This window comes from Phaenicophaeus curvirostris, chromosome 1, assembly GCF_032191515.1.
Source record: "Phaenicophaeus curvirostris isolate KB17595 chromosome 1, BPBGC_Pcur_1.0, whole genome shotgun sequence".
In the NCBI taxonomy this organism is placed as follows: Eukaryota; Metazoa; Chordata; class Aves; order Cuculiformes; family Cuculidae; genus Phaenicophaeus; species Phaenicophaeus curvirostris.
In genome coordinates, this window is record NC_091392.1 from 22,626,692 (window position 1) to 22,642,885 (window position 16,194).

General features: G+C 34.6%; 1 protein-coding gene across 1 annotated transcript in view; it reads left to right on the top strand.

The window, feature by feature from the left end:
* The window catches only part of POT1 (protection of telomeres 1), a 60,210-nt gene extending 44,433 nt beyond the window's left edge, over positions 1 to 15,777 (top strand). Inside the window, exons 11-19 of the mRNA XM_069850730.1 lie at positions 921 to 991; positions 2,121 to 2,168; positions 2,600 to 2,756; positions 4,489 to 4,694; positions 7,156 to 7,291; positions 9,394 to 9,488; positions 11,074 to 11,165; positions 12,815 to 12,920; positions 13,922 to 15,777. Coding sequence (XP_069706831.1) covers positions 921 to 991; positions 2,121 to 2,168; positions 2,600 to 2,756; positions 4,489 to 4,694; positions 7,156 to 7,291; positions 9,394 to 9,488; positions 11,074 to 11,165; positions 12,815 to 12,920; positions 13,922 to 14,034 — 1,024 coding nt within the window. The 3' untranslated portion in view covers positions 14,035 to 15,777. The remainder of the gene's footprint in view (positions 1 to 920; positions 992 to 2,120; positions 2,169 to 2,599; positions 2,757 to 4,488; positions 4,695 to 7,155; positions 7,292 to 9,393; positions 9,489 to 11,073; positions 11,166 to 12,814; positions 12,921 to 13,921) is intronic.
* The last annotated feature ends 417 nt before the right edge of the window (positions 15,778 to 16,194 follow it).

The window sequence follows — 16,194 nt, forward strand, 5'->3', positions numbered from 1 at the left end:
CTTCAGTACCCTTCAGTGTCCTTCTTGTAGTGAAGGGCCCAAAACTGAGCACAGTATTTGAGGTGCGGACTCACCAGTGCCAAGCATAGGAGGGCCATCACTTCCCTAGCTGGCCACACTGTTCCTGATACAAGCCAGAATGCTGCTAGCCTACTGGCCACCTGGGCACACTTCTGGCTTATATTCAGCCAATACCCTCAGGTCCTTTTCCTCCAGGCAGCTTTCCAGCCACTCTTCCCCAAGTCTGTAGCATTGTATGTCTCAAAGGCTTGAGACAAAGAAGTCATGAAGTACCTCATCCTTTTCCTCATTCTTTGTGACTATGTTTTCACCCAGATCTCATAAAGGATGAAGGTGGTCCTTAGCCTTCCTTTTGTTGCTAATTTATTTATAGAAACATTTTTTATTGTCTTGTACAGCAGTAGCCAGATTAAGTTCTAGTTGGGCTTCGGCTTTTCTGATTTTCTCCCACAGAGGCGTATGACATCTTTGTATTCCTTTTTGCTCCTTCTTCCAAGAAAGGCAGCCAAAGTTTTTTTTCTCCTTTTTCCAAACATCATGAACTCTTTTTTTTTTTTTTCTTAGAAAAGTTAAAGTAGGCAAAATCCACATTCCTCTTTCAGGAATTCTTTTCTCGCTAATATGGATTTCTTTTGTCACTATATTATATTTAAAGGTCAAGAAGTGATGTGGAAAGGAGTGTCTCATCCACATTGTTAATATACGCTCCTGCAGCTTCTGGCTCAATTGAGTTTTATGTCTCTGCTGGAAAACTTATGTCTGAACATTATACCTGTGTGTTGATATACCATACATTTCATATAAGTGTATTTGCAGTGCCATATATATATGTGTGCACATGTATGTATATATGCAAAAGACTTCTCTACATTATAAAATATTTAGTCATTCATTTTTAGATTTTTAGAATCCATAGATCTGCCAGACAGTCAGAATATGGAAGGCACATCTTCACTGGAATTAGACAGCACTTTTAACAGTGTTACAGGTGAGAGCAATTGAAAGCTGCTATGTTCTTTTTTCTAATGTATATGGTCAATATAAGGTCACAGTTACTGCATCTACAAGTGTCTAATGTTAGTTTCCCATACAAAGCCTTAGAGAATTCTTTTGGATAATTAGACTGGAAACTGGCATTACTGTATCATTCTGTCTCGCAGCAGAAGCCTTTCATATACGTGGAAAACTACTTTCGCAGGGGGTAGTGAATAAATTACTGAACACAGATGGTGTTCTTAATCATGTTATATTAGATCATAAAGCAGAGCGATGTAACTCCATCCCTCTAAATGGGAATCCCTCAGAGACAGACACTGAAAACACTAATAAACTGGTACTTGCTGAGGAGCCATTCTGAAGCCATTGGATGGAATGTTGTGTTGGTGGCAGAGTTACAAGTGCAGTGCCAAGGAGAGGTAGTGTCTTATAGACAGTTCTACAGATCCTATATTATTCTTTGAATGGTATTTTTAGCCCTGAACCGCTAAAAGTGAATTAAACTAAGGCTGGTTGGAAATAGTTGTCGTCTTTGCTTCTAGCTTTAAAATACTGTTACTTAGCCATTATTAGCATACTATAATAGGATATTTCTAAAAGAGTATGAAGTTAAGAATGAATAAATATCTCATGTCTAGACCATAACAGTGCAAATTTAGAAAGGATATTGCATGTATTTACTGCACAGTTACGTGTAGTACAGATTGTTCAGAGCAGTGACCAGTCAGTCGAAATTGGTTTTAGAATAATGAATTCATGATCTTGCCCAGAAAGACTGCGGGAGGATGAATACAGTTTGTCGTCAGCATCATTCGTAGTATATATTTGAAAAGTGCTCATTTTGATGAGCATTGCTATTTAATGTATACAGGGATTCCTCCTCAGATGTATTAACACATGGTATCTAATGTTTGTCTCCTGCTTTCTTTGCTTTTTCATTTTGTTATATTGTTTTCATTCATTATTAGGATTTCCATTTTCATTTGTTCACATTTTTGGTTTGTGCATTTATCTATCTGCCTGTCTATCAATTTGTTGTTTTTTCTGTGTCCACATGATAAAGAAGAAAAGAAAGAAAATAATTAGCAAATTCTTCTTGATTTCAGATCTTGAATCACACTTACAGAGTTGTCAGCAGTTATCTGTTACAGGTAGGAAACATTTTGAGCTCAAGGTGAATTTTATTTTTGCTAAAGAATAAAAATATTTTTAAGAAATCAACTCAAAGGCTGAAATGATGTCTTTACTGTAGGAAGAATTTTTCTAGGAATATAAGTTTATGAATGCTGCATTGGGTTTATTCCATTTTTAAACGAATGGAGCACATTTATATATTCTCCATTCATTTTTTTTTCTTCATGTTGAATTTCTGTACCCTAAAGTACACCATGCTCCCACAGCCTGTTGTGATTTATCTTAAATACTGTAGTAACATGTTGTATTGATAAAACTGAGACTGCAACTAGGAAGAGAAGAGAAAAGAAGGTGGGAATTAAAGATAAATGCGTACCTGCAATATTCCAGATATTATGGTGTTTAGGATGTATTCATGGCTTTTTTCTTTTCTGTTGCTATTTTGCAGTATTAACAGATCATCAGGATTTGAATAACACAGAACTGAAAACCATTCTGAACAGCGCAGCTCCTCAACAGTATCGTATTAGAGCAAAACTGAGAAACTATAGACCCCAAAAGCTCTATCAGTCTATTAAACTTCATTGTTCCAAATGCAACTCTTTGTAAGTGTTTTGCACAATAAAAGCAATTACGAATTGTGCTGTGTGTTTTGGAATGCCTAGATTTTCAGTGTATTTTCATCTTCTTTTTCATGTAAAATAAGTTGAATCTAAATGTTTCATTTTGAGATTTTGAGCAAAGATTTGAAGCTCACTGATTGTAGGTAGGAAAACTTAAAATCATCAGATGAGTTCCATTTACAGAATCCTTTGACTACCTTCAAAACATTTTGGTTTTTTATTTTCAAATTTAACAGTGCAGGTTTTCACATACCAAAATGGGATTTAAGTATCTGTTTCTGTAAAATAAGGTATGCAAAAAGGTATAATAGACACCAAGTGAATGAAGTACCTTTGATTAAAGTGTATCTTCCAGACAAAGCATCTTTTCTGGATCCAAAAATATCTGGCAAACGCCTTTCACCTTGGTATTTTTGTGTTTTCTGACCCAAGTCAGTTCGCTGACCATTTTATCATGGCATTAAAGGGGAATTAACAATTTCTCATTGTATCAAATAATAGTCAGTGAAATACTTGTACACCATTTGCAGTGTATATTCATCTACAAAGGAAAGAGGTTTGTTTAAAGAGGCCTCTGCAGGAAATCAACAGGCAGGCTGTAGAGACTGGAAGAGTTTAATGGGTTTGATCTGGAAAGATGACCTTTTATGTTAGATCCATTGCTTTTGCATTTAAAATAGTAATCTAGGACCAGAGGTGGAAAGTGTTCTTGTAAAGAGCACTGTATTTATGAAATGAAAAGTCCAGGTTCAGGAGGACCTCTTGTGTTTGCAGTTCTACAGTTATAGTAGAAAAATATCAAACTTTGGTTTCATAGCCAGGAAGTGTTCCATTCACTGGTAGAAGCAGCTGCTCTTGCATTTGAAAGTGAAATCATCAGAATAATCTGCAGGAGCTGATTGTATTTTTTTCTTTAACTTCACTCTGAAGATTGGTACATACCCTCTTGCAGCGTTTTCTAAAGTAGCCAAAGCTTTTGCCTATTCTTCATTGTCCTATTTGTCATGTCATATTATACCTGAAGCCATCAGGTCTGCCTTGCTTAGGAGAAAACGTTCTAATGCGTTTTTCGGTTGTGTGCCAGCCACTGGCTTTTTGCCTGTTGTTGGTAATATTAGTAAAATTTGTATGGCCTTCAATACTACTCTGTGGTGACAACTGGAAATGCGTGAGTGGTGCACACTAGCAGGACAAGAAAGAAACCGTGTGGTGCAGAGTTGCAGATTTTCCTTTTACAGTACACGTGCAAAACTATGCTGCTGCAGCCATTTTTTCTTTGACTGCCCCCCACAATATATGCCAAGTAAAATAGGCTAGTATAGAAAGCCTGAAATTACATGAGCTTACATGGTCTTTTCACTCTAAGTGTTATGCAGTCATGGGGCCATTTTAAGGCTGAACTGAAATCATATAAAGCTGTTATACTTGTTTTTCTGTGGATTTACGTATGTGTAGGTGAAGCCACTAGGCTGCATCTTCTTCTAGGTAAGGTTAGATTGTTGACTATATTTATTAACATGGAAATGAATTTGAATTATCTTGTCATAATTTGCTATACACCTCTAAATGTTTAAATTGATGTAACAAAGTTCTTTTTCTTTTATGTACTTCAACTCATATTTTAATGTTTATTTAGAATGCTGCTTTCCTTTTTGCTAGACTGCTTAGGGAGAAGCTGTTAAAATCTACTTACTTATTTTGGAAATGCTTATAGGTGGGAAGTTCCAGGTGGAGATGACTTTGACTCAATTTTACAAGGCTCTGCAGTTATTGCCCCAAATCTGGAATTACACAATACATCCTGGTACGATTCTGTCACGTGGACTACGCAGGACCAGAAACAAAGAAAAATAACTATCCATTTTGTAAAGCATGATGAAATGGTTCAACAGCCTGAAGATGCTTTGATTATGATAGAAGGTAAGGTAAACTGCAAATATGCCACTTTTTATGCACAGTGTCAACTCTGAGAATCTACAAAGTTAAGATACATTGAATTTGTATTTAATGTAAGTAGTAATGATCATAAAGGCATCTTCAAAGGAAAGAAAAACTCAGCTAGAACTTTTGAGTTACTGTTGTGCAAATAGGAAGAAGTCAGTGACAGTCTTGTAAGGTGCTTCTGTCTGTTTTAAAACTATACTAGTGAGTTTATTGTTGATGCTGCTAAAATTAACGTCTGAGTACGTTGTTTTTTTTCTAGCTGCGCTTACTGATTTTTCAGTTCTGGTTTGAAAACTTGTCAAGTCTTCTAAAAAAACCTATTTTCAGTCTTGATGTGGAAGAGTTTTGGAAGGCTTGTGATAATACAAGCCTACAATTAACTTTGTCAGCCTCTGGATGTCAGTGTTGTTTCAGATTAGTAAAACTCTCATTGTGAGACTTCTTGGTTGGGTTTCGTCAGATTTTCTCAGGGAAGAGAAGTAGCCACTGGACTTTAAACAAAGCAGTTTAGGACGAACACTAATTAGGAATGTTGCGAGTAGAATAAGAGTAATAAATAGTTGCATGTAGTATCATTCTGAGTTTAAACAAAGTCTTCAGTTGTGCTCAAGTAGTGGTATGAATAAAGAAATGTCAGTCAGGTGGTCCTTTGTGTAGGGCAATGACAAAATCCCCTCTGTTTTCTGCTTTGTTTTATATTCAGCTAGTTCTGATAGCTGCTTTATTTCTGCCATATTCCAAACTGGATTTTTTTTTTCAATTTTACCTTATCTTTGTAAAAACAAAAGAAAAAATAATTTATTTCTACTTTGTTTTCATAAAATAACTTAATGATATAAGTTGGTAAATCTTTTTCAGCTGTTAAAATTCCAGCAGCCAAGTATGTGCATATGTACATGTGCTTCATGTTGGAGCACAAGGAAAAGGTATAACCAGTGTTTAGCACTTTTTTCCCAGAACAATGAACCAGAACATGAACCTTGCCAAATCTACATGTTGTTCTAATTGCTCTCTTTAAGTTTTTGGAAGTGGAGATCTTAATGTCTGCATAGGAATTTTCCTAGCACTTCTCCAGATACAGACCGTTCTCAAAGGCCAAACACATTATGATGTTCATTAGACAGAGGTGGTCTAGATTCTACTCGTTTGTTAAACAATTTGCTCTGCTACAATATGGTATTCTTCCTAATAGTCATTATCTGAAGCAAAGATGAAGGACATTTTTTTGAGTGCTTGGCATCTGTTGGGCTGGAATTGAGGAAATAGTTGGATAATAGAATTTTATGTGACATTGGAGTAAGATGAGTTGAACTGAAGAGTGAAATGTTATGGTTAACAAGTAAACTAATGTTCTTTTCTTATCCTCATTATTTGTACATGAAATCGCTGTGATTCATGTAATTGTCAACTGCTGCTATTTCTCTGTGTTTTATACCAGTCTCTTAGAATGCAGAATACATTTGCTTGATGTAATTTAGTATTACAGTGAAATGGAAATTCTGGAGACCTTTTGGCAATGTCAGATAAAATTACCCTGAATTTTGTATGTTAATTCCTTGAATGTGAGTTCAAAAGTACACAAGACGCTTTATCTGCATCACTGTATTTGGAGGACTTCTGTTTTCTGACCTTTGGGGAAGTCATTTCAACTATCTATGCCTCTATTTTCTTTAATTATTTTTTTTTCCTAGAAGTTGATTGAGGAGATTTCATGGTATACAATTTTGCATCACCAGTAATAATGCAGTTTTATTGATTTTATTTTCTTTAGCTACATCTGCAATACAAGGAACAAATATATGCAAATATTACTTGTTATAAAGTCTTTGAAACATCTTAATTATAGTTAGTGGTACACAATAGAGTTGTGGAATATATTTCTTTTAAAACAATTTTCTCACTTTTTTATTGTTGTTCAGGAGCTGATTAAATCCTATATATTTATTGAAATATTTCCAAACAGCTGTTTTCTGTGTTACATGAATACATTTACCACATGTCCACTGAATTTGTGAATAGCTAAATAAATAATACTTAGCTACTTATTCATAAACTACTGATGAGAAATTAATTTATTTTTTGTACTTAAAAGCTGAAAAAAGTTACGTAGCAATTGCAAAAAGTCAGCTTTTTTTTGAGAAAATTGCTAGTAAAATCACAGTAGAAATTAAAGTGAAATTAAATACAATTTCATGGTTACAGCAATAACTATGAGAAAGGTACTAAGGCATCTGCTCTGATAAATGTCCATCTTTGATTCTTTGAGTTTGTTGTTGAGTAAGAACAAGAAGGTTATCACCCATTTTTTCCTTTTTCCATAATGAGTCTTTATTTTTATTGAAGGTCCTGAAATGGACACCTAATCAGCCAAGAAATGAAAGTTGTTCAGTTTATTCTTGATTACAGTTTAAAAAACATACTTTTATTTTTTTTATAGGTGGAACGCCAAAGGAAATCTGGAAGCTTACAAAAAGATTTAAATGTGTTATTCCTGTAAGATCCACAGAAGATGATCTTGAACTATTAGATCTTTCAGCTCCTTTTCTTTTACAAGGGAACATAAAATACTATGGGTAGGTTAAAAGTATTTGTTGACATTTTCGGAATTGCAGTGATATGTAGCGATCATTATCTTCAGTAATTCAAACCACAGTGCTCAGGGGATAACTTATCCAAAGATTCTTTTTATTCAAAATGCGCTTCTGAGATCAGGGATGAAGTACCATACTGCTACCTTATATAAAAGGACTCAGCAGGAGTTGGGCATTGAGTTGCGCTATAAATCTAATACCCTTAATTAGTCAGCACCTAAGGTTCAGTCTTGCCTGTGGTGTATGGTTAAGGTTGTATCCTACAGATACCTCAGTCCTGTAGGCAGCTGGAAAATTTCTATGCAGAAATATTGTATATTTCACATAAACCCTAAAGCTTCCTTTAAGGGCTTCATAAAATGAATACAGAATGTTATTTTTCCTTGTCATATATTGCTTTGGCCTTTCTACACATGGCTGTCCACGACTTTTTTAAATAAAGGCAATATATGGGTATCCCTACTGGGAGTGGATCTTCACCAGAACAAATTATTTCCCCTTGCACTTCCATAACCAATATATTTCGCCAGCTACTCACAGCTCTTCTTCAGACATAGTTATCTGTTTAAATTGCTATATTGTGTAAGCCAGTGCTCTATAAGGTATTCCATGATTAGGTTTAGGATATTTAGGGTGGAACCTCACAAGGATATTGACATTTCAGACTTTGTTCCATGTCCTTTTTTTATCAGTAGCATATACTTAGCAAACTCTAAAGATGATTCCATATAGCAAAATGAAAAACTAAGTTATTTTTGGGGTAGGAATGAACTTTAATACCCATATAAAAATATTTGTATGTGTGTGCATATGCATGTATATTCATGTATATATGCATATATATATAAAACACACACATTTGCTTATAAGAAACAATTTAGTTAAGTTGCTTTGCTGGAATTTGTGTGGGCTTTAAGGAAAAAAGTAACTGCACTAAGCTTGGTTTTTATCACTTAAGCAGAACTAGTTCTATTAATTTTTATGACATGTTTTGCATGTAATTCTAAAAGACAAATGTCTATTTTAAGCTCTAACTGTAATATACTAGCACAGACGCTGAATTTGGAAAAAGCAGATGTTCTGTAATTTTATTTCTTGAGGCAAAAGAAAACAGCTTTGGAAACAGTTCTTCAGTAGTTTTGTCCACTTGCTGCATTTGATTACTATGTTGTGTGTAAAATGTATTACTGGTGTAAGTACACCACTAATAAAATAATTTATTTTAACAACTCATCGTTAATATTTTTCTTGCAATAAACAAAGCAAAATTTCTCCTTTACCCCTGTTATGTTTTTAGAGCAGGCAACAAGTCCAGATTCATTCCTGCTTTTACAAACTGAGATGTTTCTTGTGTTGCAAAACAACAAAGTAGTGGCATATGAATATGTTTAGTAACATCATGATCTTAGAATCATAGAATGGTTTGCGCTGAAAGGAATCTTTAAAGGTCATCTAGTCCAAACCTCTGCCATGATTAGGGCCATCTTTCACTTGATCAGGTTGTTCAAAGCCCCATCCAATCTGACCTTGAACAATTCCATTGATGGGCATCCATACCTTCCCTGGATAACCTGTTCCAGTGTCTCACCACACTTATTGCAAAGAATTTCTTCTTCCTGTACAATCTAGACCTACCCTCTTTCAATGTAAAACTGTTGCCCCTTGTTTTATTACTACAGGTTTTAGTAAAAAGTCTCTCTTAGTCTTTCTGATAAACCCCATTTTATATGTTGAAGGGTCACAATAAGGTCTCCTCAAAGCCTTCTGTCTTCTAGGCTGAACAGCCAGCCCCAACTCTCTTAGCCTTGATGTACAGCTTTCCTCCTTTCTGTTCACTGAGGTGGTCTTTTCCAGACCAAAATGACTTCTTTCTTCTCAGGGATAATCAAAAGCAGCATTAAGAGTTTTGGTGTGGTTTAAAGCTTGGGCATCTGGTAAAACAGTTACTTAAACAACAACAGAAATACTTCTGCACTCCAACTGATTAAGAGAAACAGATTTTTATTTTTTCTTTTCTGTGCAGAAAACTTGTAGTGTAAATAAACCAGTGTTTGGTTATCTCAGTATCTTGTTTTAAATGCTAGGTGCAAGCACTGTTCAACTCCAAAGCCTATTGAGAATCTAAGTTCCATTGCAGCAGAACAACGACCATCATGGGAACCAACTGAAATAGCAAAAGGTTAGTTAACATGATGTTGCCCTGAAATAATCTTATGCCTTGATTCTGAAGTGTGTGTATATGAAATAGTTTCATTTCTGGTTGCACTTTTTTACAGAAAGCATGTAATTTATTGTTATGCAACTGAGTATAAAGCTGTAAAATCCATTCATCATCTTCCATCTGAAGTAACTTATTTGCTTTTGAAATCATTACAGTATGAATTAAAGATTTTTACATGTTGAATATTCGTTTCGTTTACCATAGGTGTCACTAGTTGCACCTATTATAGTACAGATGTGATGAATTTTTGGTTCCAAATGCCATTTATTAAACTGTATACATGCTTGCAGTCCTGGAACTTAGTCTTGCTTTTCCTTTTGAAGATGCAGTTTTTCTGGCCTGGACTATATAGTCTTATTTAGTGACTAGTACAAATTAGATTTTTATCTTCTATAGGCCTTATCAATGCTAAGCATATTTCAGAGAGTCTGCAAGAAATAATATTAAAATAAAAGGAACTATAACATGTACACATGTTCCATGCTTTGTGTTCCTTGTTGACATGTAGTCAACATGTCCAAATAGTAGAGGTAAAATCAAGCTTAAAATTTCACAACACATTAGGGAAACTGGATATTTTCATGTTTGCCAATTCACGTTCCAAGACATTAAGATGGAATATCTAGGAGTACTGAAGCACGGTAAAGACTTTATAAAGGAAAAAAAAAGAATACTTGAACAATATAGTGGTTCTCTTAAATAAACTGTCGTGATTGTGTTCTGTTAAATAAATGAGAAGTAATGTATAACTGGCAGTGTTACAGCACCTGCAGTTGGCATTTAATCCTCAAACTGATTACAATATTCCTAAGTCCTTTCTGAAATTTCAAGTGTTTTATGTATATTATCCTTTTATTGTCTATTTTTTCAGACTAAATGATAACCTGCAAGTATATTGGATCAGTTGAACATAAAATGACTAGCCAATCTAAGTAAAAGTACCCAGAAAAGACTGATGCAGAGTTGTAGTAACTTTGTATGTTTAAGATATTTTATGTTTGCGTATAACAGTTACTGCTGCTGGTGAGAGAATGACTACAGGCGTTTACTTATGCTGGAATATTTTCAGAACTGCCAACAAAGTTTTTCTGAATAAGACTTTGCGTTGTAGCTTTTACTACATCATACAAAACATTGTTTTCCTCAGAAGATATGTTTGCAGGTGGAATGCTATCTTATTCTCACTAAATTAAATGCAAGTCTCCTTTAATCTTTCATGGATAAAAGAACATGAGTAGGACATCTGACCAAGATAGGGTCTAAGAGCTAAGCAAATATTTGCATTTCTTTTAGTGAGATGAGAATAAGTACTTAAAAATCTTTCTGCGTTTTTATTTACTCATTTGTTAAAGTGTTTCTAGACAAAATGCAAAGTGCTTCTGAAATATGAACTATTCAGAGCCTTTGGCTTTGGCTTGCCAGTTTATAATTTTAATGATAGTATCTGAAGTAAGTTACTGTTGAAGGAGGGATATTGTCAGTTTAAGTTGTTACAATTTCTCTTCCATGTTCACTCTAAAAAACATTTTTTCCTCCCCTTCAGTTTTAGGTATTGAGCCACTCCAGTATGTTTTCATTATGAACTTTACCCTGGTTGATGGAACAGGAACACTAGATGCATACCTTTTTGATTATGTAAGTAAATCTAAGTAAAAGTACACTCTACAGATTATCTGCATTTGGATTTTATTTGTTTTTAAAGTTTCATATGTATCTACGGAAGTATACATTCTGTGTTACCTGCAGTGTTTTGAACTGTTTTTGTGTTTTTGTGGAGAGGCACAGAATGTAATTTTTTGTAGTTTTGCAGTAATATCACAGTATAAAATACCAAAGCATGAAGACAAAACAGATTCTTGTAGATACATTATTTGGAATTTCCATGACTGAATTTCTCTTCTATTTGCCATGTTGCGTTATGCAACCTGAATGCTGTATGAATGATGGGAGTGTTTTAGGATTTATGCAGGTAACTTCCTGTTTAGCCCAAAATCTCATTACCTCTTTTTTAAACACTCAGTAGGATCTGTCCATACAGTGATTTATTTTTGTTTCATCTGACCATGAGGTAGAAGAGGCCTTCCATTTTTTAACATGTGTTTTGGATCAGTTGATCCAAACTGATCAGTTGATCAGTTTTGCGGTTGAAATATCTGTTGCAATATACTTCTTGGTTTTTTTCCCTTGTGTGGGTTTTTTCCTTTTATCTTTTGGGTTTGTTTGTTAGTTTATTTACACACATATGCACATGCTTATTTTAGTTACTACCCTGAATGTTGAGATAGTGTGTCAATCATTTTTAAAAGGGAAAATAATAAAAAAGTGAGAATATGGTAAAGAGAATTGTAATCTAAAATAGATTAGTATTGTATTGTACCTTTTCTACTTCTTTGAGTACATTTTATATGAAAAGTTACTGAAGGAAAAGATGGAAAAGTTTTATAGTCAAAGAAGAATTGGAAGAGTGAGAAGAAAAAGTAGTTATCTGTGTCGATTTTGCTGCTGGATTATGTGCTGACTTCTGATCACTTCCACTAGACGTTTCATGCAAAAATTACAAAGGCAGATTGTTCTGTATTTGTATCTTTTAACAGAAAGGAGAAATTGCCATCAAAATCCTTATCTTACAAGGCATAAGATAATGACCCTTTATAAATATGAAAAATCAGGTAACAAACTTGAAAAAAACAAAATGGAGTTTTATTAGTCATGCTTACCGTATATGGTTTAAAAATATACAGAAAAGGTTTATTTAGCATTTCTATAATATTTCTGTTTTTTAATTTACTCCTTCATTCAGAAGTGTACCCCACGGTATAAGCCTTTCTCCACAGTTTCTAAAACTCAGAAATTAAACTCAACTAAAGCCAGGTTGCAGTGTCCCCTTGTTTTCAAGTGACTTTGTTCCTCTCAGAGCGGTTTGCTCACTGCAGTGAGGGACTATTGAAGAGAATTGACCATCCTTTCCAGCCGTAACATTGTCTGGTTATGGAGTTTTATGAGGAGTACCTGCCATTTATCTATACAGACCTGCATGTGTGCTTTCTGGTTGGCTGTAGTCCCTGAAATACTCAGGTGTACTGACATGCAGACTACAAAATTTTTCAGACAGTTTGGTTTTTTTTCTGTTTCTGGACAGTTTTGGAAATAGTACTCTTCTTCTGTTGTGTTACCTATCTGAATAATTTTAAGTTCCTTAGATGATAAAGAACATGCAGTCAGTGATTTGGCTAATGATTTCTTACCCCTCTTCCAACACCTCATACTTTTCTCTTCTTTTCCAGGAAAAGTTTTTCCAAATTCCTGCCTCTGAAATCTTAACTAATAAATTTCTTCAGGAAAAGATGCAGATGGCCATGAATACACTCTGTCCTCCCGGAAGAAAATTAGGTCAGCTTGCCATTATTTTAAAAGGGGAATGGGAAGGGAAAGGATCTTTCAATATGCTATTGCATATGCAAAGTCTTACAATTCAACTTGTGCATGGATAAAACAGAACAGAGAAATGCAGGAGTCTGTAAGGAGAGTTTGAGTTAATTTGTTTTGATATATTTCTTTAATAGTAGAATTCCCTTTTGAGAAAGAAGGCTAATGGTTCAGTAAATACTCACGTAGCACGCAGTGATGTTTGATACAGTCATGTGTATGCAGGCAGTAACGTCATTGGTATTCATATGGAAGTTAAACAGAACATCCTTGTACTGAATGTCACAGTGTGTTAGGGAAAACTGCACGGGGATTCAGCATATGGCACATGCTTTGGGTGACATTCTGCTTTTGAATGTATGTGCTGATTTAGGGCATCCTTTGCTACAGGAAATATCCATGAAAATTGAGCAAAAATTTAATCCAAATCCAGTCACAGAAATTTTTGTGCAATATTTCTGTTGTGGCAGAAGATAGCTCTGCTCAAATCACACATATCCAAGGTAGCTGTGTGTCTCTGCAGCAGCTCCAACCTCCGGAGCCTACTCCCTCAAAGTACATGGCTGTCAGTGACCACCACACCAGAATCTTTATCATACTTAGAAAAAGTGGCCCTATTGTAAAGGGTGTAAAGGATGTTCTTTCTGTGACAAAGGAAATTGTCTTATTGCAACTCATGGGGATGAGTTTTTATTATTGGAAGTTCTTTATAAGTGCTGTACTATGGTACAACTACTGGTACAAAGTAGGGGGCAGGGAGGTTTGGAATATTGTTAGTGAACACTATTTCATACGGTGTTGAAAGTTTTAAGATACATGGAATTTCAAAATTAGTAATTCTTTTTTTTCATATTAACTGTTGTATGCATTTAGATATTCTTGTTAAGAGCCTACACAAGTTATGCACCTCTCTTGTAAAAGTTAGATATAAGTATTAAACAATAATTTGATTTTTTTGTTTGTAGATGACTTGCCATGGCTGGAATGCTTCATCAAGTCCTATAATGTCAGAGATGCGATGAAACAGCAAGTTTATTACCAAATTTTTGACACTACAATTGCTGAAGATGTTGTATAGTGGTGTGTTGCTAATAGGAAGTAATCCAGTAAGAACATATTTTTGAGGGCCTATCAGATCAGAGACTGTATAAAAGAAAAACTTTTGTTCCTTTCTTAGGAATTCAGCCCATGTGTATGAAGTTTAGTTCATTTGTTAATATGAAAGAGAATTATGCTTTGATGCACTTACTACTTTCCTGGTATACAGCATCGCGATCTGAGTGCAAGTGGAGGTTTTCACTGAACGTTGCCTGGCTCAGACTGGTAGAAGCAATCTAGTATCTATCTGTCCTTCAGAAAGGCAGCGATGAGGTCACTCTAAACTGGTGAGTTTTACTTAGGCATATAGTCAGAGTGATGCTGCTTTGCTCTTTATGTATTAAGTAAATTGTCAGCAATGAGAAGGGAAAGCAGCTCTTCAGTAAACTTTCTCTCAGACCTCTTTGTGCAAGCATATGTCGCTGTTCTCAGCCAGTTTGGCAGAGGGGTTTCCGTTTTTAGAGATTTCTTTCATTTTGCACTGATGTGTACATGTAGACAGAATTCTTCCCGTTAATCATGCTAAGAGAATTGTTGCATGTACCAGTCCCTGTAGATTTGATGGGGTTATGAATGTGATCATGTAATAATTATCACTAAAATTAAAGTCAAGGCATGAAAGTGAGGTAGTGTAAAATTGTGAAATTAATATTGATGTTTGCTTGATTGTTATGATTTTTAAGGTGGCCCTATTGGATACCAAAGTTGTTAGCGTGCTTATTAGCTGGGTCTTTGTTTTCGGAGGCTAAATTTGCTGTCAGATTACCCTGCTCAGATCTGTCTTTTCTGTCTTACATAATCCACTAGTATGACTAAATTCGAAGATAAAGAACTGATCTAGTGTTATCATGGCTTGTAAATACTGCTGGACTAGAAGAAATACTTTGTGGTTTTACTTGACATTCAGAAGTGTATAAGACAAATTCAGGACATGTTTCTCCATTAATGGAGAAACTCCTGTTAAATCAAATGCTTTCCATCAGAGAAAAATTACTTGGTGTTTACAACAGCTGTTTTTTAAGAGAGTTCAGAAGCAAGATGAAACAATTGTAAATAGATTACTGTTTTGTAGTATACGACACTTCTTTTTGTTTACTTTTTCAGGGCTGTTAAGTGGTTTATGCAATTTGTCATTTAAGATTTCATCTAAATATCTTCTGATAATTTTTTGGTATTCTAAAAAATTATACTGAATTTGTGTCATAAACCAAGAAATTATGTTCTTTATTGATTTGTGTGTAGGGAGAACCAATATTAAAAGTGGTTTGTGGGTATTGCCAGTAAAAAGTATTAAAAAAATAAACCAACTTTGGAATTGAGCAAGCAGTTTACCAAAGAGCAGTACTGGCTTTATGAAAAGTTGCCTGATGAATCTGTGACTAAACGCATCAAGGGAAAAACATTTATAACAAGTTATAAGGTATGGGCAACATCCAAAGTATTTCAGAAGTTAGGGGTGAAGTTGAAGGCAATCTTTTTTACTTGTACTTCATGTATGAAAACATTAGTTTTAAATTTTTATCAACTCTGTACATTTTTGCAAAATAAGTTTATGAAGTAATAGATAAGAATATATCTTGAACTTCAATGTAAACTGACTCAATTTCACTACATACCTTGTCTGAGGATCCCTGCCAAAAAAATCTGTGTATAAATATCTTGATTATTTTTTTCCTGTTGAATATTGTATTAAAATGTTTAATAAATATTTTTTTTACAAATATTGAGGTTTTCGTGTACTTGTAGTTCCTTGTTCATATGGAAACTGTCATCAGTAGACTTCATCTGAGAAAATGCTCCAAATGAATGTTTGTATAGTTTGTTAGATTGAAACATACATGTTTAATTCTCTTTCTACATATAGTTCATAGAAATAATATTAATTAGTAATTAAAAATTCTGTATTTGACAATCCTAAAGATCACTATATAGAAATAGTGCACAGACAGCTGAAGATGTCTGTGTCATTATATGCCTTATATGGAGTCATTATATGCCCTTATATGGAGCAATGGAAGTCACTGAGATGGGACTTGGACCTTTAGGCCTGTAAAGAGCTGACTGCTGGATGGAAATGCTGAGATTGCTTTGTCCTGAACTTAGAGCACCAATAGAATCCAGTTTCTGTAAACTGAGCATC